A 23,584-nucleotide genomic window follows, 5' to 3' on the forward strand; every position below is an offset into this window, starting at 1 on the left:
ATGATGGGCCGAATGGTCTACTTCTATTTTCTGTTTCTATTTAACACATTACCCCCAATACCCTGAGCTCCTATTTTGTGCAATAACCTTTTATGTGGCACCTTATAGAACACCTTCTGAAAATCCAAATACACTACATCTACCGGTTCCCCTTCAACCACTCTGCTTGTTATATCCTCAAAGAACTCTAACAAATTTGTCAAACATGATTTCCCTTTCATAAAACCATGTTGACTGTGTTTGATTGCATTATGTTTTTCTAAATGTCCTGCTATTTCTTCCTTAATAATGGACTCTAACAATTTCCCAATGACAGATGTTAAGCTAACTGGGATAGTTTTAGAGTGAAAGGAATTGAGGGAGAGAATTCTTGAGGTGCATTCAGGAGAACTGTAGCAAGTCCAACAAGAGGGTGCAGTTTTAGACTTAGTTTTAGGAAATGAAGATGGGCAGGTGGAAGGAGTGGCGGTGGGAGACAATTTTGGTAGTAGTGCTCATAATTCAGTCAGTTTTAACATAATTATGGAAAAGGACAGAGATAGAACAGGAGTTAGAGTTCTCAATTGGGGCAAGGCCAATTTTACTAAACTGAGGTGTCATTTAGCGGAAGTGGACTGGAAACAGCTACTTGAAGGTAAACCAGTGTCAGAGCAGTGGGAGATATTCAAAGGGGAGATTCAAGTGGTTCAGAGTAAACATGTTCCCACAAAGAAAAAGGGTGAGACGTGCAAATCAAGAACCCCATGGATGTCAAGGAGTTTACAGGGTAAGATAAGGCAGAAAAGGAAAGCTTATGTCCGACACCAAGAATTCCATACTACAGAAAGCCGAGAGCAGTAAAGAAAGTGAAGGGGTGAAAACAAAAAGGAAAGTAGGAAAGCAAAGAGAGGGCATGAAAGAATATTGGCAAGCAAAATCAAGGTAAATCCAAAGATGTTTTATCAATAAATTAAGAGCAATAGGATAACGAAGGAGAGAGTAGGCCCCATAAAAGACCAAAAAGGTAACCTATGTCTAGGGGCGGAAGATGTTGGTATTGTTCTTAATGAATTATTTGTGTCTGTCTTCACAAAAGAGGGGGACAATGCAGATATTGTAGTTAAGGAGGAGAAGTGTGAAGTATTAGATGTGATAAACATAGGGACAGAGGAAGTATTAATGGGATTAGCATCCTTGAAAGTTGATAAATCACCAGGACCAGATGAAATGTACCCCTGGCTGTTAAAAGAAGCAAGAGAGTAAATAGCGGAAGGTCTGACCATCATTTTCCAGTCCTCACTGGATACAGGTGTGGTGTCGGAGGATTGGAGAACTACTAACGTTATACCTCTTGTTATGACCTGGTGAGAAAGGTGTATAGGGGGTCCCTGTCAGCCTTCACCTGGTCTTACAGTAACAGGGTTTAATTTTTAAACACACCGTGTTTTTAGCTCCCCCTTGGTGAATTCTTGTTTACCATTTTCCAATTATAAGACAAAGAAACCAGCACAAACAGACTTTCTTAGGTTAAAAGACAAAAAGTTGAAATTTCTTAAACTTGAACTTAAACTCTAATTCGGTTGACACCTACAAATACACGATGCGCCCATGCATACATGATACACACGTGCAAATAGAGACAGAAAAGAGCAGGAAAAAAAATAAAGTGAAGAAGTTTGAGGCAATATCTGAAGAGTTTTTGTTACGGTTCTTCGAGCTCACTGTAGACTCCTTGATTGTAGGTAGGTCTTGCTTTTCGTTGGGGCCCAGTATTTTTCTTAAACCTTGTTCGCCGTAGGAGACTTTTCTCTCTTGGGGTTCATGTGTCTTCAGTGGATGTAGAGGCTTGTGAGAAAGAGATGGGAGCAGACAGGAGAGATCTTCTCAGTTCAGAAGCAAACAGACTTTCTCTGACTTCAAACTCTGTGGCCAGTTCAAAAGAAAACCTTCGAACAGCCAGGTAGTCATGTGACCAGCTGGTCTAACCAGCCCTGGCCCTTGTGGACTGTATCCTCCTGAGCAGACCCTGGAATGCGCTTCCTCACCTTCGATGTCTGTTAGTATGTAAATGTTTTTTTCCAGCCAAGTCATTTCCTCGCTCCAACAACAGTTAAAAATGACAAAATTGATGTGCCTCATTCTTGGCAGGTGGGGGCCCAGCATGACACCTCCACGCCCAGCGGAATAAAATGTGATTCGTAAGAAAAATGCATTTCTTTAACAGGGTTGAGAAAAAATATAATATACAGAAAAAACCCATGCATTTCTCTCATTCATTCACAAATCCAAAACTTATTAAAGTCGCCTCTTTTTTGGCATCCCAATAAACAAGTGGTTCTTTTCTCAGGAAGTTTCTCTTCTGTTTGCCCATTTTCATGACTGCCTTGGGTCTTTGTTCCTGCTGAGGTAGTTTTTTTCCCAGGAGAGTCAGTAGTGGGCAGGTCAGTCCTGAACTCTCCTTCAATGCTTAGCTGAGTCATGCAAAGGCTTTTGACATTAGGGGGATGGGTGGTTTTCTTTTTTCTGACTACGGGGGAGGATTCTTTGCTAATCTCCCCTTTGTCCCAGAGGACACTCGTGCCTGTAGGTAATTGTGCAGGCTCTACTGCACTCCGCTGTGGCACCTCAACTAGGTGAGGCATTACCCTCAGTTTCTCTGCCACCTAGAGGTCTTTCTTTGTCTCTGCAGGTTACTGTAAATGCTGTTAGCAACTCTGGTGGGGTGCTCCTAGTGTCTGCATTTACATAGGAGGATGTGGGGTCCAACTTTTCAAATTTTTCGGCATTGGCTGACCGGTCAGTAGGGGTTTTCATCCGGGATTCCTCCTGGACTTCCTTTAACTTGCCCTCTTGGTCATTTTTTCCCCTTCCCTGTCTAACCTTTTGCCAGTCTTGTGCCTGCCTGTCCCCTTTTGTTCTTGGCAGGGGTCCCTTACAGTTCACCAGCCCTCTGCTGGAGAGTCCTAACACCGGTACAGGACTTAGGGGGGTGCAGGTTTCACTGTAGGCTGGGGTTTCCCCTCAACCTGGTACATGTTGCAACTCATGCAGTACTCCACCACATCTTTGTGGAGTTTTGGCCAGTCAAACTGCTGTCTTAAGTAGGCTTTGGTCTTTTGTATACCGGCATGTACAGCCACTGTAGTCTCGTGGGCTCTTCTTACTATTTCTCTCCGGTACCTCTGCGGCGCCACTAACTGGTGAACTACTGTCCACTCCTTGCTCTCGGGTCTATGAGGAGAACTCCATTTCCTCATCAGTACCTCATTCTTTAAACAGTAGCAATCAGGGACTCCCTCTGCTTCACTTTCAGACTGGGCAGCCTGTGCTAACTCTTGTAATATTGGGTCGGCTCGCTGAGCCTCAGCTAGGGAAAATCCATTTAATTCATTCCCTGAGTCGCCTAACTTTACAAAGAAAATCTCAGACAGACAGATGTGGTCATCTGCCTGCAGTGCTAATTCAGTCTCCTCTGGGGGAGCTGGTTTGATCATGGCCTGATCCACTACACATTCAGGGAAACTGCAGGAGTCTGTCTCCTGCCACTGCCCTGTCTCGCTGACCTCCTGTGGTCTTTCTTTCACTACTGGGGGGGCTAGCACCTTCACCCTCGCCAGATCATTATCTAGGAACAGGTCAACCCCATCCACAGGCAAACTAGGGACAATCCCCATGGTCACCGGCCCCAAAACTAGATCGCACTCTAGGTGCACCCGGTGTACAGGCATACACTGCCCTCTAATACCATTCACCCCCATTCTGGTGTTCATTACACTCTCTGGGGGAAAGGTCAGGCCTTTTACCAGTAAAAGTGATCTAGTGGCCCCTTTGTCCCTGAGAATTACTACGGGCTTGCTTGCCCCACTCGAGGGGTATGGGGTTACTTTCCCGTCAGACACAAAACCCTGACAACCTTCAGGAATCTTATTGTATTTTCCTGCACTTGCAGCCACAAGCTTCCTGGGTCTCACTCTTACTGCAGTTAAAGCCACAGCTTGTTCTGCTGTGCTTTCCATTAGGTTCACTTCTTCACTGAGCAGGTGTGCCCTGATTAACCCTACAGGTTTTTCCTTTAGTTTTCAGCTGTCAGCTTTTAGATGACCTGCCTTATTACAATGGAAACACATAGGTCTCCGGGTCTCACTCTTGCTCACAGCACCTTCCAGTTTGGCTAAAGGAGGGCCCCCTGTCTCCTACTTTTCTACCTCTCCCAGGACTGCTTGGGCTCCTGCCACCTTCCCACCCTTTGTCCTTTTCGGATTTGTGGGGCTGACCAGGAAAGGTTCTCCCCTGGGAGACTGACTTATAAATTAAAGCAAACTCATCAGCTAGAACGGCCGCTTGCTGGGCTCTCTGAACCCGCTGCTCCTCTACATGGGCCTTTACGGAGAGTGGGAGAGAGTGTTTAAATTCCTTTAACAGAATTACTTCTCTGAGATTCTGTATCTCTGAGCTGTACCTTAAGAGCCCTCAGCCACTGGTCAAAAGCCAGCTGCTTACTTCTTTCAAACTCCAAATAAGTTTGATTAGCTTGCTTCTTGAGGGTTCTAAACTTTTGGCTATAGGCTTCAGGTACTAATTCATATACCCCGAGGATAGCACTTTTTGTCAGTTCATAATTTGATGAACTCTCATCTGGCAACAAGGAATAAACTTGTTAGCTTGCTTTGCAGTAAAAGAGACCAGGTCTCTGCTGGCCATTTTAGCTGCCTTGCCAGTTTCTCCAAGGACACAAAAAAGTTATTCTACATCCTCCTCAATGAATTTTGGAATTAGCTGAGCTAGTTTTAACTATTTTGTATCCAGCTCTGAATTCTGCTCCTCCATATTGACCATGCTTTCACTGGGGTTACTCTGTTGCCCCCTAGTTAACTCAAGCCGCTTCAGCTCTCTTTCTTTGCATTCCTTCCGTAATATTCTTTCTTTCTCTCTCACTTTTCTTCTCCTGTCTTTCTTTTTCTTCACGTTCCTTCTGGAAGGCTCTTTCTTTCTCCCTCTCCTGCCTCTCTCTCTTTTTCGTGTCTCTTTCCCTGTCTTCCAATTCAAGTTTCCTTTGATCCAATTGTATCTTTGATAGCAGTACCCTGTCTGGGTCTGCTTCTAACACTGCTTCTGCTTCTTCAGATTCAAGGGAAAATTGGTTGGCCACTAGCCTTAGGAGTTCAGACTTCCTAGCCTTGTCACATACTGTGATCCCACACTGCTCAGCCATTTTCCTAAACTCCTCCACAGATAGTGCTTTTAACTTATTACAAGTTACTTCACCCTGGCTTGGACAGCTACTAGCTTCAGTTGCAGGCATGTTAGGATTCAAGCACACACAACCACAAGAAAACCGGGAATTAAATCTTGCTCTTTTTTGATTGGGAACAAAGTGGCTTCCCACTTCCAATTTCTCGTTTGTCTGTGGGTCAACCCCAGATGAGCCCCCAAATTTCTGTTACGACCAGGTGAGAAAGGAGTCTAAGGATCCATGTCAGCCATCACCTGGTCTTACCGTAATAGAGTTTAATTTATAAACACATTGTGTTTTTAGCTCCCCCTTGGTGAATCATTGTTCACCGCTTTCCAATTATAAGACAAAGAAACCAGGACAAACAGGCTTTCTTAGGTTTAAAGAAGAAAAGTTTAAATTTATTAAACTTGAACTTAAACTCTAATTTGGTTGACGCCTACAGATACACGATGCGCCCACGCTAGCATGCATACTCGATACACACATGCAAATAGACTCAGAAAAGAGCATTAGAAAAAGTAAAGTGGAGAAGTTTGAGGCAATATCTGTTTTTGTTACATCTGGTTCTTCGAGCTCACTGTAGACTCCTTGATTGTTGGTAGATCTTGCTTTTCGTTGGGGCCCAGTATTTTTCTTAAACCCTGTTCGTCGTAGGAGACTTTTCTCTCTTGGGATTCATGTGTCTTCAGTGGATTTAGAGGCTTGTGAGAAAGAGATGGGAGCAGACAGGAGAGATCTTCTCAGTTCAGGAGCAAACAGACTTTCTCTGCCTTCAAACTCTCTGTGGCCAGTTCAAAAGAAAACCCTGGAACAACCAGGTAGTCATGTGCCCAGCTGGTCTAACCAGTCCTGGCCCTTGTGGATTGTATCCTCCTGAGCAGACCCTGGAATTCACTTCCTCACCATCGATGTCCATTAGTATGTAAATGTTTTTTTCCAGCCACGGCTGATCTGTTTAACAAGTCATTTCCTCTCTCCAACAACAGTTAAAAATCAATCTTCATGACAAACCTGATGTGCCTCATTCTTGGCAGGTGGGGACCTAGCAATGACACTCTGTTTAAAAAGGAAGCGAGGGATAGACCGTGTAATTACAGCCAGGCAGTCTAACCTCAATAGTGGGAAAATTATTGGAATCTATTCTGAGAGACAGGATAAACTGTCACTTAGAAAGGCAGAGGTTAATCAGGGATGGTCAGCATGGATTTGTTAAGGGAAGATCTTGTTTGACCAATTGATCAAATTTTCTGAAGTAACAAGCAAGATAGATGAGGGTAGTGCACTTGATGTAGTCTACATGGATTTTAGCAAGACTTTTGACAAGGTCCCACATGGCAGACTGGTTAAAAAAATAAAATCCCATGGGATCCAGGGAAATGCAGCAAGGTGGATACAAAATTGGCTCAGTGGCAGGAAACAAAGGGTAATTGTTGACGGGTGTTTTTGCGACTGGAAGGCTGTTTCCAGTGGGGTTCCTTAGGGCTCAGTACTGGGTCCTCTGCTTTTTATGGTTATATATTAACGATTTGGACACAAATGTAGGGGCATGATCAAGAAGTTTGCAGGCGACGCAAAGACTGGCTGTGTGGTAGATAGCGAGGAGGATAGCATTAGGCTGCAAGATAGCTGCAGGCTGATGGTCTGGTCGGATGAGCATAAAAGTGGCAAATGGAATTCAACCTGGAGAAGTGTAAGGTGATGCATTTGGGGAGGTCAAACAAGGCAAAGAAATACGCGATTAATGGGAAAATACTGAGAAGTGTAGAGGAACTGAGGGACCTTGTAGTGAATATCCACAGATCCCTGAAGGTAGCAGGACAGGTCAATAAGGTGGTTAAGGCAGCATATGTAAACCTTTCCTTTATTAGCTGAGGTATAGCATATTCAAGCAGGGTGGTTATGCTGGAACTGTATGACTCATTGGTTAGGCCACAACTTGAGTACTGTGTGCAGTTCTGGTCACCTCATTACAGAAAGGATGTAATTGCACCAGAGAGAGTACAGAGGAGATTTACGAGGATGTTGCCAGGACTGGAAAAATGCAGCTATGAGGAAAGATTGATTAGGCTGGGGTTATCCTCCTTGGAACAGAAAAGGCTGAAGGGAGATCTGATTGAAATGTACAAAACTTTGAGGGGCCTGGATAGAGTGGAGGTGAAAGGCCTATTCACCTTAGCAGAGAGGTCAGAGAGGGCATAGATTTAAAGTGATTGCTGGAAAAATTAGAAGGGAGATGAGGAAAAGCTTTTTCACCCAGAGGGTGGTGGGGGTCTGGAACTCACTGCCTGAAAGGGTAGTTGAGGCAGAAACCCTCAACTCTTTCAAAACGAGTCTGGATATGCAACTCAAGTGCCATAATCTGCAGGGCTACGGACCAAATGCTGGAAGGTGGGATTCGAATAGGTGGATCGTTTGTCAGCCAGCACAGACACATTGGGCCAGTGGCCTCTTCCTGTGCCTTAAACCTTATAAGATTCTTTGAAGTAACAAGCAACATAGAAAAAGGGGAACCTGTTAAATTTGAACAAAGGAAAGTATGAAGGTATGAGGGGCAAATTGGCTGAGCTGGATTGGGAAAATACATTAAAAGGTATGACAGTGCAGAGACAATGGATAGTTTTCAAAGAATTATTACATAATTTATAGCACCAAACATTCCTTCAAGGCACAAAAGCCCCAAAAGTAAAGGCAGTCAACCGTGGCTGACAAAGAAAGTTGAGGATTGTATAAGATTAAAAGAAAAGGACTATAAAGTTTCCAGAAACAGTCGTAAACCTGAGGATTTGGAGGATTTTTTAAGAATACAGCAAAGTAGGACCAAGAAACTGATATAGAAAGGGAGAACAGAATATGAATGTAAACTAGCAAAAACATAAAAACAGACTGTAAAAGCTTCTACGGGTATGTAGAAAGGAAATGTTTGGCTAAGACAAATGCAGGTCCATTACAGGCAGAGTCTGACAGAGCTGGCCAAGTCCTGAAGGACAGAAGGTGGGAATTCTGCATCGAGTAAATCATCTGCTGACTCCCCAAAGCCAGTCCACCATCTATAATCATCTGAGCTCCAGGACATCACAGCAGGAGTTCCTCAGGGTAGTGTCCTGGGCTCAACCATCTTCAGCTGCTACATCAGTGACCTTCCTTCAGTCATAAGGTCAGAAGTGGGGATGTTCGCTGATGATTGCACAATGTTCAGCACCATTCGCAACTCCTCAGATACTGAAGCAGTCCGTGTAGAAATGCAGCAACACCTGGACAATATCCAGGCTTGGGCTGATAAGTGGCAAGTAACATACGCGCCACATAAGTGCCAGGCAATGACCATCTCCAACAAGAGAGAATCTAACCATCTCCCCTTGACATTCAACAGCATTACCATCGCTGAATCCCACACTATCAACATCCTAGGGGCTACCATTGACCAGAAATTGAACTGGAGTAGCCATATAAATACCGTGGCTACAAGAGCAGGTCAGAGGCTAGGAATCCTGAGGCGAGTAACTCACCTCCTGACTCCCCAAAGCCTGTCCACCATCAACAAGGCACAAGTCAGGAGTGTGATGGAATACTCTCCACTTGCCTGGATGGGTGCAGCTCCAACAACACTCAAGAAGCTCAACACCATCCAGGACAAAGCAGCCCGCTTGATTGGCACCCCATCTACAAACATTCACTCCCTCCACCACTGACGCACAGTGGCAGCAGTGTGTACCATCTACAAGATGCACTGCAGCAATGCACCAAAGCTCCTTAGACAGCACCTTCCAAACCCGCGATCTCTACCAACTAGAAGGACAAGGGCAGCAAATACATGGGAACACCACCACTGCAAGTTCCCCTCCAAGTCACACACCATCCTGACTTGGAACTATATCGCCGTTCCTTCACCGTCGCTGGGTCAAAATCCTGGAACGCCGTTCCCAACAGCACTGTGGGTATACCTACCCCAAATGGACTGCAGCGGTTAAAGAAGGCAGCTCACCACCACCTCTCAAGGGCAATTAGGGATGGGCAATAAATGCTGGCATGGCCAGCGTCGCCCACATCCCATGAATGAATTAAAAAAAAGGGACAAGTCAGGAGTGTGATGGAATACTCTCTACTTGCCTGGATGAGTGCAGCTCCAACAACACTCAAGAACCTCGACACCATCCAGGACAAAGGAGGCCGCTTGATCAGCACCCCATCCACCACCTTAAATATTCATCCATCCACCACCGACGCACAGTGGCAGTAGTGTGTACCACGGAGAAGATGCTCTGCAGCAACTCGTCAAGCACCCTTCGACAGCATTTTCCAAACTTACGACCTCGACAAGGACAAGGGCAGCAGACTCATGGGAACACCACCACCTGCAAGTTCCCCTCCAAGCCACACACCATCCTGACTCAGAAATATATCACTGTCGCTGGGTCAAAATCCTGGAACTCCCTCCCCATGAGCACTGTGGGTGTACTACACCACATGGACTGCAGTGGTTCAAGGCGGCAGCTCACCACCACCTTCTCAAGGGCAATTAGGGATGGGCAACAAATGCTGGCTTTGCCAGTGACGCTCACATCCCATGACTCAAAGGGTTGTGAATCTTTGGAATACTCTACCCCCAGAAAGCTGTGGATGCTCCATCGTTGAATATATTTAAGGCTGAGCTAGACAGATTTTTGGTTTCTCAGGGAATCAAGGGATATGGGGAGCGGGCGGGAAAGCGGAGTTGAAGCCGGAAATCAGCCACTATCATATTGAGTGGTGGAGCAGGCTCTAGGGGGCGTATGGTCTGCTCCTGCTCCTATTTCTTTATGATCTTAAAAAATTTCCACCTCCATAACATCACCTGACTTCACCCTTGCCTCAGCTCATCTACTGCTATAACTCTCATCCATACCTTTGTAACCACTAGCCTTGATTATTCCAATGCAGGCCTCCCACATCCTACTCTCTGTAAACTTGAGGTCATCCAAAACTCTGCTGTCAGTGTCCTTACTCACACCAAGTCCCATTCACTCGTCACCCCTGTGCTTGCTGACCTCCACCGGCTCTCAGTTAAGCAAAGTCTTGATTTCAAAATTGTCATCCTAGTTTTCAAATCTCTCCATGGCTTCGTCCCTATCTCGAATTTCCTCCAGCTGTACAACCCTCTGAGATAGCTGCACTCCTCTAATTCTATTGTCTTGAGCATCCCAAGTTATAATCGTTTCGACTATTGGCGGCTGTGCTTTCAGTTACCTGGGTCCTAAGCTCTGGATTTCCCTCCCAAAATCACTCCGCCTTTCTACCTCTCTTTCCTCCTTTAAGTCACTCTTTAAAACTTACCTCTTTGACCAAGTTTTAGGTCACCTACCCCAATATTGCCTTCTGGAGTTTCAGAATCACAGAATTGTTACAGCACAGGAAGAGGCCATTTGTACCATCGTGTCTGCACAGCTCTCCGAATAAACAATTTGCCTACTGCCACTCCCCCACCTTTTCCCCACAACGCTGCATATTCTTTCTTTTCAGGTAACTATACAAATTTCTTTTGAATGCCTCGATTAAACCTGCCCACACCACACTCTCAGGCTGTGCATTCCAGATCCTAACCACTCGTTGCGTACAAGTTTTTCCTCATGTCGTCATTGCTTCTTTTGCCAATTATCTTCAATCTGTGCCCTCTCATTCTTGATCCTTTCATGACTGAGAACAGTTTTCTCCTATCTACTCTGTCCAGACACCTCATGATTTTGAATACCTCTATCAAATCTCTCAGCCTTCTCTTCTCCAAGAGAAACAGCCCCAACTTCTCCAATCTATCTTCAGGTTTGGTATCCATTTAGCCTGGATAATTTTCTCACCCACCCATTAAGCTGACTGGCCTGTAGTTGCTGAGTTCATCATTCTCCCTTTTTCTAAACAGGAGTGTAACATCTGTAATCCTCCAGTCCTCTGCACCATCTCCATTTCGAAGGAAGATTGGAAGATTGTGGCCAGAGACTCTACAATCTCCGCCCTTACTTCCCTTAGTAACCTAGGATGGATCTCATCTGGAACAAGTTGCTTTTCTTCTTTGGCCAAGGTACAGACATTTAACAGTTAATGATCTGGTTATCAACATTTAACGATGAACAGTGCAAGTATAATTCTTTATTTTTTAAAACTTAAAATGTGCAAATGCTTTTAACAAGAAAGAGAGAAAGATTGCCCTGGAGAAAGGCTGTTGTTGCTAAGCTGAGCAAGCAGAATATTCTGAAAATGTCCTTGTTCAACAAAAAAGGGTTACTTTGTTCAGACACCAAATCACAGGCATACCTTTTGAGAGATCTGCATACTGTTCTCCTGCATGTTCATGATTGCATCAGAAATCTTAACATCAATGGGGTCCATGACTGATTCAATGTTGAAAGGTCCCTCCAACCTCTCTGCAACCATCAACATCGCATCTGTAAAAACAGGGAGTAGAGGAAATTGTCACACATCTTAATAAATTTGCCTCACTTCAAAATCTTCACTTCCTTCCTCAAAGAAGAACTCAAGTCACTTTTTCATACTGCTCATTAATAATTTCAAACAAAGCTGTGAATGAAACTCAGACACCTCAGCAGGAGATTACAAAAAGGCAGAGCAGCAGCAGTCATAGAGGTCAGTCAAACATTTCAGCTGTGACAGGTGTCGAAGACAAACTTCAGCAGCAACTTGACACTGAAATCAATGTACCAACCACCACATGGAAGCACTGTTCCTAGACACCATGAACGGACAGGTCATACTGCTGGGTAAAGCAAACAGTATCAGCACAAATTATGTTACTGATGTGACACCATTATGCACTCATTATAGTAGCTCCTCCTCCCACAAACTAGCAGAAGCTCCTGTAGCAAAGCGTCCAGTCCCAAAATTAGGCACAATAGCAAATGGGTATCTATCTAGTGCTGATCTTGCCCCAATGGATAGCACGTTTAGCGAGGTGGTCATACCACAAGTAATGGTTGCACAGGCAGAAAAGGGATAGGTGACCACCAGGTGGAGTAGTAGGCGCAGGCAGGTAGTGCAGGAGTCCCTTGTGGCCATCCCCCTCTCAAACAGATATACCGCTTTGGATACTGCTGGGGGCGATGGCCTCCCAGGGGAAAGCAGCAACAGCCAAGATAGTGGCAACACGGATGGCTCTGCTGCACAGCAAGGTAGGAAAAAGACTGGGAGAGCCATAATTTAGTTTAGTTTAGAGATACAGCACTGAAACAGTCCCTTCGGCCCAACAAGTCTGTGCCGACCATCAACCACCCATTTATACTAATCCTACACTAATCCCATATTCCTACCTGTCCCTATATTTTCCCTACCACCGACCTATACCAGGGGCAATTTATAGTGGCCAATTTACCTACCACCCTGCAAGTCTTTTGGCTTGTGGGAGGAAACTGGAGCACCTGGAGAAAACCCACGCAGACACAGGGAGAACTTGAAAACTCCACACAGGCAGTACCCAGAATTGAACTCGGGTCGCTGGAGCTGTGAGGCTGCGGAGCTAACCACTGCGCCGCCCACAAATGATAGGAGAGTCAATTGTAAGGGGAACGGAATGGCGTTTCTGTGGCCGCAAACGAGACTCCAGGATCCTATGGTGCCTCTCTGGTGCTAGGGTCAAGCATGTCTCGAAGCAGCTGCAGGACATTCTGAAGGGAGAGGGTGAACAGCCAGTGGTCGTGGTACATGTTGGTACCAATGACATAGGTAGAAAAAGGGAATGTGGTCCTGCAAGATGAATTTAAGGAGTTAGGAGCTAAATTAAAAAGCAGGACCTCAAAGGTAGTAATCTCAGGATTACTTCCTGTGTCACGTGGTAGTGAGGATAGGAACAGGAGAACAGACCAGATGAATGCGTGGCTGGAGAAATGGTGCAGGAGGGAGGGATTTAGATTCTTGGGACATTGGGACCCGTTCTGGGGAAGGTGGGACCTGTACAAGTAGGACAGGTTACACCCAGGCAGGACAGGAACCGATGTTTGCTCGTGCTGTTGGGGAGGATTTAAACTAGATTGGCAGGGGGATGGGAACCTGAGCGGGGAGACTGAGGAGGAAGAAACAAGGATAGAAACGAAAGACAGGAAACAAAAAGGCAAAAGTGGAAGGCATAGAAATCAAGGGCAAGAAACAAATAGCGACATAGACATCTTAGCATTATTTCGCACTAAGAATGTTAAAAAGACAAGCCCAAAGGCACTGTCTCTCAATGTGTGGAGTATTCGCAATAAGGTAGGCGAATTAATCGCACAAATAGATGTAAATGGATGGGATATAGTTGCGATTATGGAGACAGGGCTGCAAGGTGACCAAGGATGGGAACTGAACATCCAGAGATATTCAATATTCAGGAAGGACAGGCAAAAAAGGAAAGGAGGTGGAGCAGTGTTACTAGTAAAAGAGGAAATCAATACAATAGTGAGGAAGGATATTAGCTCAGAGAATCCCGATGTGGAATCTGTACGGGTGGAGCTAAGAAACACCAAGGGGCAGTAAACGTTGGTGGGGGTTGTATATGGACCTCCAAACAGCAGTGATGTACAGGATGGCATTAAACAAGAAATTAGATACGCATGCAATAAGGGTGCAACTGTAATTATGGGTGACATTAATCTACATACAGATTGGGCAAACCAAATTAGCAATAATACTGTAGAGCAGGAATTCCTGGAGTGAGTACGTGATGGTATTTTTTAGACCAATACATTGAGGAACCAACTGGAGAACAGACCATCCTAGACTGGGTATTGTCTCAATGAGAAAGGATTAGTTAACAATCTTGTTGTGTGGGGTCCCTTGGGGAAGAGCGACCATAACATGATGAAATTCTTAATTAAGATGGAGAGTGAGAGAGTTGATTTCGAGACTAGGGTCCTGAATCTAAATAAAGGAAACTAAGAAGGTATGAGGCGCGAGTTGGCTATGATGGATTGGGGAATGTTACTTAAAGGGTTGACAGTGGATAGGCAATGGCTAGCATTTAAAGAGCGCATGGATGATTAACAACAATTGTTCATTCCTGTCTGGCGCAAAGGTAAAACAGGAAGGGTGGCTCAACCAAGGCTGACAAAAGAAATTAGGGACAGAATTAGATCCAAGGAGAAATATAAAATGGCCAGAACAAGCAGCAAACCTGAGGATTGGGAGCAATTTAGAATTCAGCAAAGGAGGACAAAGGGATTGATTAAAGAAGGGAAAATAGAGTATGAGAGTAAGCTTGCAGAGAACATAAAAACTGACTGTAAAAGCTTCTATAGATATGTGAAGAGAAAAAGATTAGTGAAGACACATGTGGGTCCCTTACAGTCAGAAACGGGGGAATTTATAATGGGGAACAAAGAAATGGCAGACCAATTAAATACAAAGAACAAAGAAAATTACAGCACAGGAACAGGCCCTTCGGCCCTCCAAGCCTGCGCCGATCCAGATCCTCTATCTAAACATGTCGCCTATTTTCTAAGGGTTTGTATCTCTTTGCTTCCTGCCCATTCATGTATCTGTCTAGAAACATCTTAAAAGACGCTATCGTGCCCTCGTCTACCACCTCCGCTGGCAACGCGTTCCAGGCACCCACCACCCTCTGCGTAAAGAAATTTCCACGCATATCCCCCCTAAACTTTTCCCCTCTCACTTTGAACTCGTGACCCCTAGTTGGTCTGGGAAAAAGCTTCTTGCTATCCACCCTGCCTATACCTCTCATGATTTTATACACCTCAATCAGGTCCCCCCTCAACCTCCGTCTTTCTAATGAAAATAATCCTAATCTGCTCAACCTCTCTTCATAGCTAGCGCCCTCCATACCAGGCAACATCCTGGTGAACCTCCTCTGCACCCTCCCCAAAGCATCTACATCCTTTTGGTAATGTGGCAACCAGAACTGCACGCAGTATTCCAAATGTGGCCGAACCAAAGTCTTATACAACTGTAACATGACCTGCCAACTCTTGTACTCAATACCCCATCCGATGAAGGAAAGCATGCCGTATGCCTTCTTGACCACTCTATTGACCTGCGTTGCCACCTTCAGGGAACAATGGACCTGAACACCCAAATCTCTCTGTACATCAATTTTCCCCAGGACTTTTCCATTTATTGTATAGTTCACTCTTGAATTGGATCTTCCAAAATGCATCACCTTGCATTTGCCCGGATTGAACTCCATCTGCCATTTCTCCGCCCAACTCTCCAATCTATCTATATTCTGCTGTATTCTCTGACAGTCCCCTTCACTATCTGCTACTCCACCAATCTTAGTGTCGTCTGCAAACTTGCTAATCAGACCACCTATACTTTCATCCAAATCATTTATGTATATCACAAACAACAGTGGTCCCAGCACAGATCCCTGTGGAACACCACTGGTCACATGTCTCCATTTTGAGAAACTCCCTTCCACTGCTACTCTCTGTCTCCTGTTGCCCAGCCAGTTCTTTATCCATCTAGCTAGTACACCCTGGACCCCATGCGACTTCACTTTCTCCATCAATCTACCATGGGGAACCTTATCAAACGCATTACTGAAATCCATGTATCTGACATCTACAGCCCTTCAATCAACTTTGTCACTTCCTCAAAGAATTCTATTAAGTTGGTAAGACATGACCTTCCCTGCACAAAACCATGTTGCCCATCACTGATAAGCCCATTTTCTTCCAAATGGGAATAGATCCTATCCCTCAGTATCTTCTCCAGCAGCTTCCCTACCACTGACGTCAGGCTCACCAGTCTATAATTACCTGGATTATCCCTGCTACCCTTCTTAAACAAGAGGACAACATTAGCAATTCTCCAGTCCTACGGGACCTCACCCATGTTTAAGGATGCTGCAAAGATATCTGTTAAGGCCCCAGCTATTTCCTCTCTCGCTTCCTTCAGTAACCTGGGATAGATCCCATCCGGACCTGGGGACTTGTCCATCTTAATGCCTTTTAGAATACCCAACACTTCCTCCCTCCTTATGCCGACTTGACCTAGAGTAATCAAACATCTATCCCTAACTTCAACATCCGTCATGTCCCTCTCCTCGGTGAATACCGATGCAAAGTACTCGTTTAGAATCTCACTCATTTTCTCTGACTCCACGCATAATTTTCCTCCTTTGTCCTTGAGTGGGCCAATCCTTTCTCTAGTTACCCTCTTGCTCCTTATATAATAAAAGGCTTTGGGATTTTCCTTAACCCTGTTTGCTAAAGATATTTCATGACTCCTTTTAGCCCTCTTAATTCCTCGTTTCAGATTGGTCCTACATTCCCGATATTCTTCCAAAGCTTCGTCTTTCTTCAGCCGCCTAGACCTTATGTATGCTTCCTTTTTCCTCTTAGCTAGTTTCACAATTTCACCTTTCATCCATGGTTCCCTAATCTTGCCATTTCTATCCCTCATTTTCACAGGAACATGTCTCTCCTGCACGCTGATCAACCTCTCTTTAAAAGCCTCCCACATATCAAATGTGGATTTATCTTCAAACAGCTGCTCCCAATCTACATTCCCCAGCTCCTGCCGAATTTTGGTATAGTTGGCCTTCCCCCAATTTAGCACTCTTCCTTTAGGACCACTCTCGTCTTTGTCCATGAGTATTCTAAAACTTACGGAATTGTGATCACTATTCCCAAAGTAGTCCCCTACTGAAACTTCCACCACCTGGCCGGGCTCATTCCCTAACACCAGGTCCAGTATGGCCCCTTCCCGAGTTGGACTATTTACATACTGCTCTAGAAAACCCTCCTGGAAGCTCCTTACAAATTCTGCTCCATCTACACCTCTAACACTAAGTGAATCCCAGTCAATGTTGGGAAAATTAAAATCTCCTATCACCACCACCCTGTTGCTCCTACATCTTTCCATAATCTGTTTACATATTTGTATCTCTATCTCACGCTCGCTGTTGGGAGGCCTGTAGTGCAGCCCCAACATTGTTACCGCACCCTTCCTATTTCTGAGTTCTGCCCATATTGCCTTACTGCTCGAGTCCTCCATCGTGCCCTCCTTCAGCACAGCTGTGATATCCTCTCTGACCAGTAATGCAACTCCTCCAGCCCTTTTACCTCCCTCTCTATCCCGCCTGAAACATAGATATCCTGGGATATTTAGTTGCCAATCGTGGTTCTGTCTTCACAAAGGAGGACATAAATTACCTCCCAGAAATGTTGGGGAACATCGGGTCTAGTGAGAAAGAAGAACTGTTTGAAATCAGTATTAGTAGGGAAATGATGTTAGGGAAATTGATGGGATTGAAGGCCGATAAATCCCCAGGGCCTGAAAATCTACATCCCAGAGTACATAAGGAAGTGGCCCTTGAAATAGTAGATACATTGCTGGTCATTTTTCAAAATTCTATAGACTCTGGAACAGTTCCAAGAGATTGGAGAGTAGCTAATGTTACCCCACTATTAAAAAAAGGAGGCCAAAAGAAAACAGGGAATTATAGACCGGTTAGCCTGACATCAGTAGTGGGGAAAATGCTAGAATCCATTATAAAAGATGTAATAGCAGAGCACTTGGAAAACAATGACAGGATCGAACAAAGTCAACATGCATTTATGAAAGGGAAATCATGCTGGACAAATCTACTGGAATGTTTTGAGGATGTAACTAGCAGAATAGATAAGGGAGAACCAATGGATGTGGTGTATTTGGACTTTCAGAAGGCTTTCGATCAGGTCCCACATAAGAGATTAGCATGCAAAATTAAAGCACATGGGATTGGGGTAAGGTACTGACATGGATAGAGAACTAGTTGGCAGACAGGAAACAAAGAGCAGGAATAAACAGGTCTTTTTCTGAGTGGCAGGCAGTGACTAGTGGGGTACCGCAGGGATCAGTGCTAGGACCCCAGCTATTCACAATATATATTAATGATATAGATGAGGGAATTAAATGTAATTTATCCAAATTTGCAGATGACTCTGAGGAAGATGCAGAGAAGCTCCAGTGTGATTTGGACAGGTTGAGTGAGTGGGCAAATACATGGCAGATGCAGTATAATGTTGATAAATGTGAGGTTATCCACTTTGGTGGCAAAAACAGAAAGGCAGATTATCTGAACGGTGATAGGTTGGGAAAGGGGGAGGTGCAGCGAGACCTGGGTGTCCTTGTGCACCAGTCGCTGAAAGTAAGCATGCAGGTGCAGCAGGCAGTTAAAAAGGCAAATGGTATGTTGGCCTTCATAGCAAGAGGATTCGAGTACAGGAGCAAGGATGTCTTGCTGCAATTAGGTAGGGCCTTGTGTGTGCAGTTTTGGTCTCCTTATCTGAGGAAGGATGTTCTTGCGATGGAGGGAGTGCAGTGAAGGTTCACCAGACTGATTCCTGGGAATGGCAGGACTGACGTATGAAGAGAGATTGGGTCGATTAGACTTGTATTTGCCAAAGTTTAGAAGAATAAGAGGGGATCTCATAGAAACTTACAAAATTCTAACAGGACTGGACAGACTAGATGCAGGAAGGATGTTCCCGATGGCAGGGGAGTCCAGGACCAGGGGTCACAATCTAAGGATAATAGGTAAGCCATTTAGGACTGAGATGAGGAGGGATTTCTTCACCCAGAGAGTGGTGAACCTGTGGAAGTTTCTACCATAGAAAGCAGTCGAGGCCAAATCATTAAATATATTCAAGAAAGAGTTAGATATAGTTCTTAGGGCTAAAGGAATCAAGGGATATGGGGAGAAAGCGGGAACAGGGTACTGAGTTTGGATGATCAGCCATGATTGTATTGAATGGCGGTGCAGGCTCGAAGGGCCGAATGGCCTACTCCTGCTCCTATGTTCTATGCTTCTATGTTACACCAATTTTGCTCCCAATAACCAGATGCAACCAATTGGAAGATCTACTTGACGTTATTTGACTGAAACATGATTCGGTATAAAAAGAATGACCAGATTTCCCCCAATAGCAACCCCAATGAACACAGGTTCTACGACAAATCTATTTCCTATAATCAGTTCACATTTAAACAATTAATTTTAACTATATACATTCCAAATGACATTTTTGTTCCAAGCTCAACATATTGTCTGTGTAGTGAACCGCAATACCAGCCTCATCCTGTACGCCTGGATAAAACTGAGATAATGGAAACTATTCATGGCAGTATTTGCAGAGCAGACAGGGAGTCATCGAGTCGTACAGCATAGAAACAGGCCCTTTGGCCCACCGTGTCCATGCCGACCATAATGCCTATCTATACTAATCCCACCTGCCTGCATTAATTCCATATCCCTCTATGCCTTGCTCATTCAAGTACCTGTCCAGATGCCTCTTAAATGTTGCTACTGTTCCTGCCTCCACCACCTCCTCAGGCAGCACATTCCAGATACCCACTATTCTTTGTGTGAAAAATTTACCCCTTTGATCCCCTTTAAACCTCCTTACTCTCACCTTAAATCTAAGCCCTCTCGTTTTAGTCACCCCTACCATGGGAAACAGACTCTGGCTGTCTACTCTATCTATGCCTCTCATAATTTTATATACCTCTATCATGTCCCCTCTCAGCCTCCTTCGCTCCAGGGAAAACAGACCCAGCCTATCCAATCTCTCTTTATAACTCAAGCCCTCCAAACCAGGCAACATCCTTGTGAATCTTTTCTGCTCCCTCTCTAGCTTAATCACATCTTTCCTGTCGTGCGGCGATCAGAACTGCACACAGTACTCCAAATGCGGCCTAACCAATGTTATGTACAACTGTAACATGACGTCCCAACTCTTGTATTCAATGCCTCGGCCGATGAAGGCAAGCATGCCATACACCTTCTTCACCACCCTATCTACCTGTGTTGCCACTTTCAGGGAACTATGTACTTGCATCCCAAGGTCTCTCTGCTCAACAACTATCCCCAGGGCCCTGCCATTCACTGTATATGTCCTTCCCTGGTTTAACTGCCCAAAATGCATCACCTCACACTTGCCACTCCCTTGCCCACTTTCCCAGTTGATCTATATCCTGTTGTAACCTTAGACAACCTTCTTCACTGTCCACTATACCACCAATTTTGGTGTCATCTGCAAACCTACTAATCATGCACCCTACATTCACATCCAAGTCATTAATATATATGACAAACAACAGAGGGCCCAGCACCGATCCCTGCGGCACACCACTGGTCACTGGCCTCCAATCTGAAAAACAACCCTCTACTACCACCCTCTGCCTCCCATCACCAAACCAATTTTGTATCCAATTTGCTAGCTCACCCTGGATCCCATGTGTTCAAACCTTCTGGACCAACCTACCATGCGGAACCTTGTCAAAGGCCTTGCTAAAGTCCATGTAGACCACGTCCATCGGCCTGCCCTCGTCAATCCTCTTGGTCACCTCCTCAAAAAACTCAATCAAATTCGTGAGACATGATTTACCACACACAAAGCCATGCTGACTATCCCTAATCAGACCTTGCCTTTCCAGATGCAGATAAATCCTGTCTCTCAGAATCCCTTCCAATAACTTTCCTACCACTGATGTAAGGCTCACCGGCCTGTCGTTCCCTGGCTTATCCCTGCTGCCCTTCTGAAATAAAGGCACAACATTAGCTATCCTCCAGTCTTCCTGTACCTCACCCGTGGCTAACGATGATACAAAAATCTCTGGCAGGGCCCCAGCAATCTCCTCCCTTGCTTCCCATAGTATCCTCGGATACACCTGGTCAGGCCCTGGGGATTTTATCCACCTTAATGTGCTTCAAAACCTCCAACACCTCCTCCTTTGTAATGTTGATATGCTCCAGGATATCGGTGTTCCCTCCCAGTGTCCTGGAAAACATTTATCCTGAACTAACACCATAAAAATAGGAAACAAGTGTTTATAGAGCTTTGTTGTGCACAAATTGCCAGTGTTTGTGACAGATGTTTAATTTGAGCCTCAGCTTAGTGCCTCATCTAAACAACTACACTACAATGCAGCCCCTCCGACAGCAGAGCGCTCCCTCGGTGCGGCCCCTCCGACAGCAGAGCGCGCCCTCGGTACGGCCCCTCCGACAGCAGAGCGCTCCCTCGGTGCTGATCTTTTACCTCAACTCAACTTTCCCATTCTCATCCCCATATCCCTTGATTTCCTTCGAGTCCAAAAATCTGTCGACCTCTGTCTTGAATATACTCAACGACTGAGTATTCACAGCTCTCTGGGCTAGAGGATTCCAAAGATTCACAACCCTTTGAGTGAAGAAATTTCTCCTCATCTCAGTTATAAATGGCCAAACCCTTATTCTGAGACTGTGACCTCTAGTTCTGAACTCCCAGCCAGGGGAAACAACCTCTCAGCAAATACCCTGTCAAACTTCAAGAATTTTATATGTTGCAATTAGCTCACCTCTCATTCTTCTAAATGCTAGGGAATATCGGCCTAATCTACTCAATCTCTCCTCATGAAACAATCCCTTCACCAATGAATCAGTCTAGTGAACCTTTGTTGCATTCCCTCGAACGCACGTATATCCTTCCTTAGACAAGGAGTATAAAATTGTACAGAGTACTTCCAGGTGTGGTCTTACCAATGCCCTGTATAATAAATCTGGAGTAAAAAACTGGTGGCAGTAATGGTGACCACGAAAAACCCATCTGGTTCACTAATGTCCTTTCAGGAAGAAACCTGCTGCCCTTATTCGGTCTAACCTACATGTGATTCCAGACCCACAGCAATGTGATTGACTCACCAGCATCTCTCAAGGACAATTAGGGAAGGGAAATAAATGCTGGCATTGCCAGCAATGCCCCTGTCTCATGAATAAATAAAAAAACTTCTTATACACTTTTCTTTATCAATTTCTTGGTCATCCTTTGTTGAGTTCTAAAATCCTCCCAATCCTCAGGTTTACTCCTCTTTTTCCAATATTATAAGTCTCTTCCTTAAATCTAACATTATCTTTAACCTCTTGTTGGCCAGCTGAACCACTTTTCCCCATGGGGCTTTTATTCTTCAAGGGAATGTACATTTATTGCAAATTATGAATTAATTCTTTAAATGTTTGCCATTTCTTATCTACTGACATACTTTAATGTAGTTTCCCCATCAACTTTGGCAACTTGCACTTCATGTCTGCCGATTTTGCTTTATTCAGGTTTAAGACATAGTTTTGGGCTCAATTATATCACCCTCAAATTCAATATAAAATTCTATTATATTATGGTCATTCTTCGTAAGATCAGAAGAAATAGGAGCAGGAGTAGGCTAAACAGCCCTTTACTACATGGTTATTGGTTAAACCTTTCTCATTGCACAAGACTAGACCTAAAGAAGCCTGTTCCCTTGTTGATTCCTCAACCTACTGTTCCAGAAAAGTCTTGAGTACATTCCACAAACTCCTCTTCCACGCTATGACTGCAAATTTGGTTTATCCAGTCTATATGAAGATTAAAATCCCCCATGTATTGCCCTTGTTACATGCCACCCTTTAATTTCCTGGTTCACACTCTGTCCGACACTACAGCTGCTGTTAGGGAGCCTGTACAAAATCATGAGAGGTATAGACAGGGTGGATAGCAAGAGGCTTTTTCCCCAGAGTGGGGGATTCAATTACTAGAGGACACGAGTTCAAAGTGAAAGGGGAAAAGTTTAGGGGGGATATGCGTGGAAAGTTCTTTACGTAGAGGGTGGTGGGTGCCTGGAACGCGTTGCCAGCGGAGGTGGTAGATGCGGGCACGGTGGCGTCTTTTAAGATGTATCTAGACAGATACATGAATGGGCAGGAAGTAAAGAGATACAGACCCTTAGAAAATAGGCGACATGTTTAGATAGAGGATCTGGATCGGCGCAGGCTTGGAGGGCCGAAGGGCCTGTTCCTGTGCTGTAATTTTCTTTGTTCTATATACTTCCACCAGTTCTTTCTGTCCCTTGTTGTTTCATAGCCCCACCCAAATGGATTTCTCAGCCAAGATCCTTTCTCTCTACTGTATTTGTCCCATCCTTTAATATCAGAGCTATCCCACCCTTCTTTTCCATTTTGCCTCTCTCCATAAGTCAAGAATCCTGAAATATTTTGATTCCAACCTTGGTCACTCTGCAACCACATCTCTGCAGTGGCTATTAGATCAAACCCATTAATTTCTATCTGTGTTATTAATTCATCCAGCTTGTTGTGAATGCTTTGCACATTCAGATATAGTGCCTTTAGCTTTGACTTTTTGCTTAAGTCACCTTACTCACTAATGCTCTATTACCTTTGTTAAACACTCTGTCCCTTCCTGACCCACTCTGTTTATTTTTACTCACATCACTACTTTGCTCTACAGCCTTGACATTTCTCTTACTGCTTGGGGTCGCATGGGGTCCAAGGTGTACTAGCTGGATGGATAAAGAACTGGCTGGGCAACAGGAGACAGAGAGTAGCAGTGGAAGGGAGTTTCTCAAAATGGAGACGTGTGACCAGTGGTGTTCCACAGGGATCCG

At 44.7% G+C, this 23,584-nt stretch overlaps 1 protein-coding gene across 1 annotated transcript in view; it reads right to left on the reverse strand.

Annotated features, from left to right (window-relative positions):
- Positions 1-23,584, reverse strand: part of LOC137377454 (glypican-6-like) — a 351,856-nt gene that overhangs the window by 108,162 nt on the left and 220,110 nt on the right. The window contains exon 5 of the mRNA XM_068047033.1: positions 11,498-11,628. Coding sequence (XP_067903134.1) covers positions 11,498-11,628 — 131 coding nt within the window. The remainder of the gene's footprint in view (positions 1-11,497; positions 11,629-23,584) is intronic.

This window comes from Heterodontus francisci, chromosome 15 (assembly GCF_036365525.1).
Source record: "Heterodontus francisci isolate sHetFra1 chromosome 15, sHetFra1.hap1, whole genome shotgun sequence".
Taxonomy (NCBI): Eukaryota; Metazoa; Chordata; class Chondrichthyes; order Heterodontiformes; family Heterodontidae; genus Heterodontus; species Heterodontus francisci.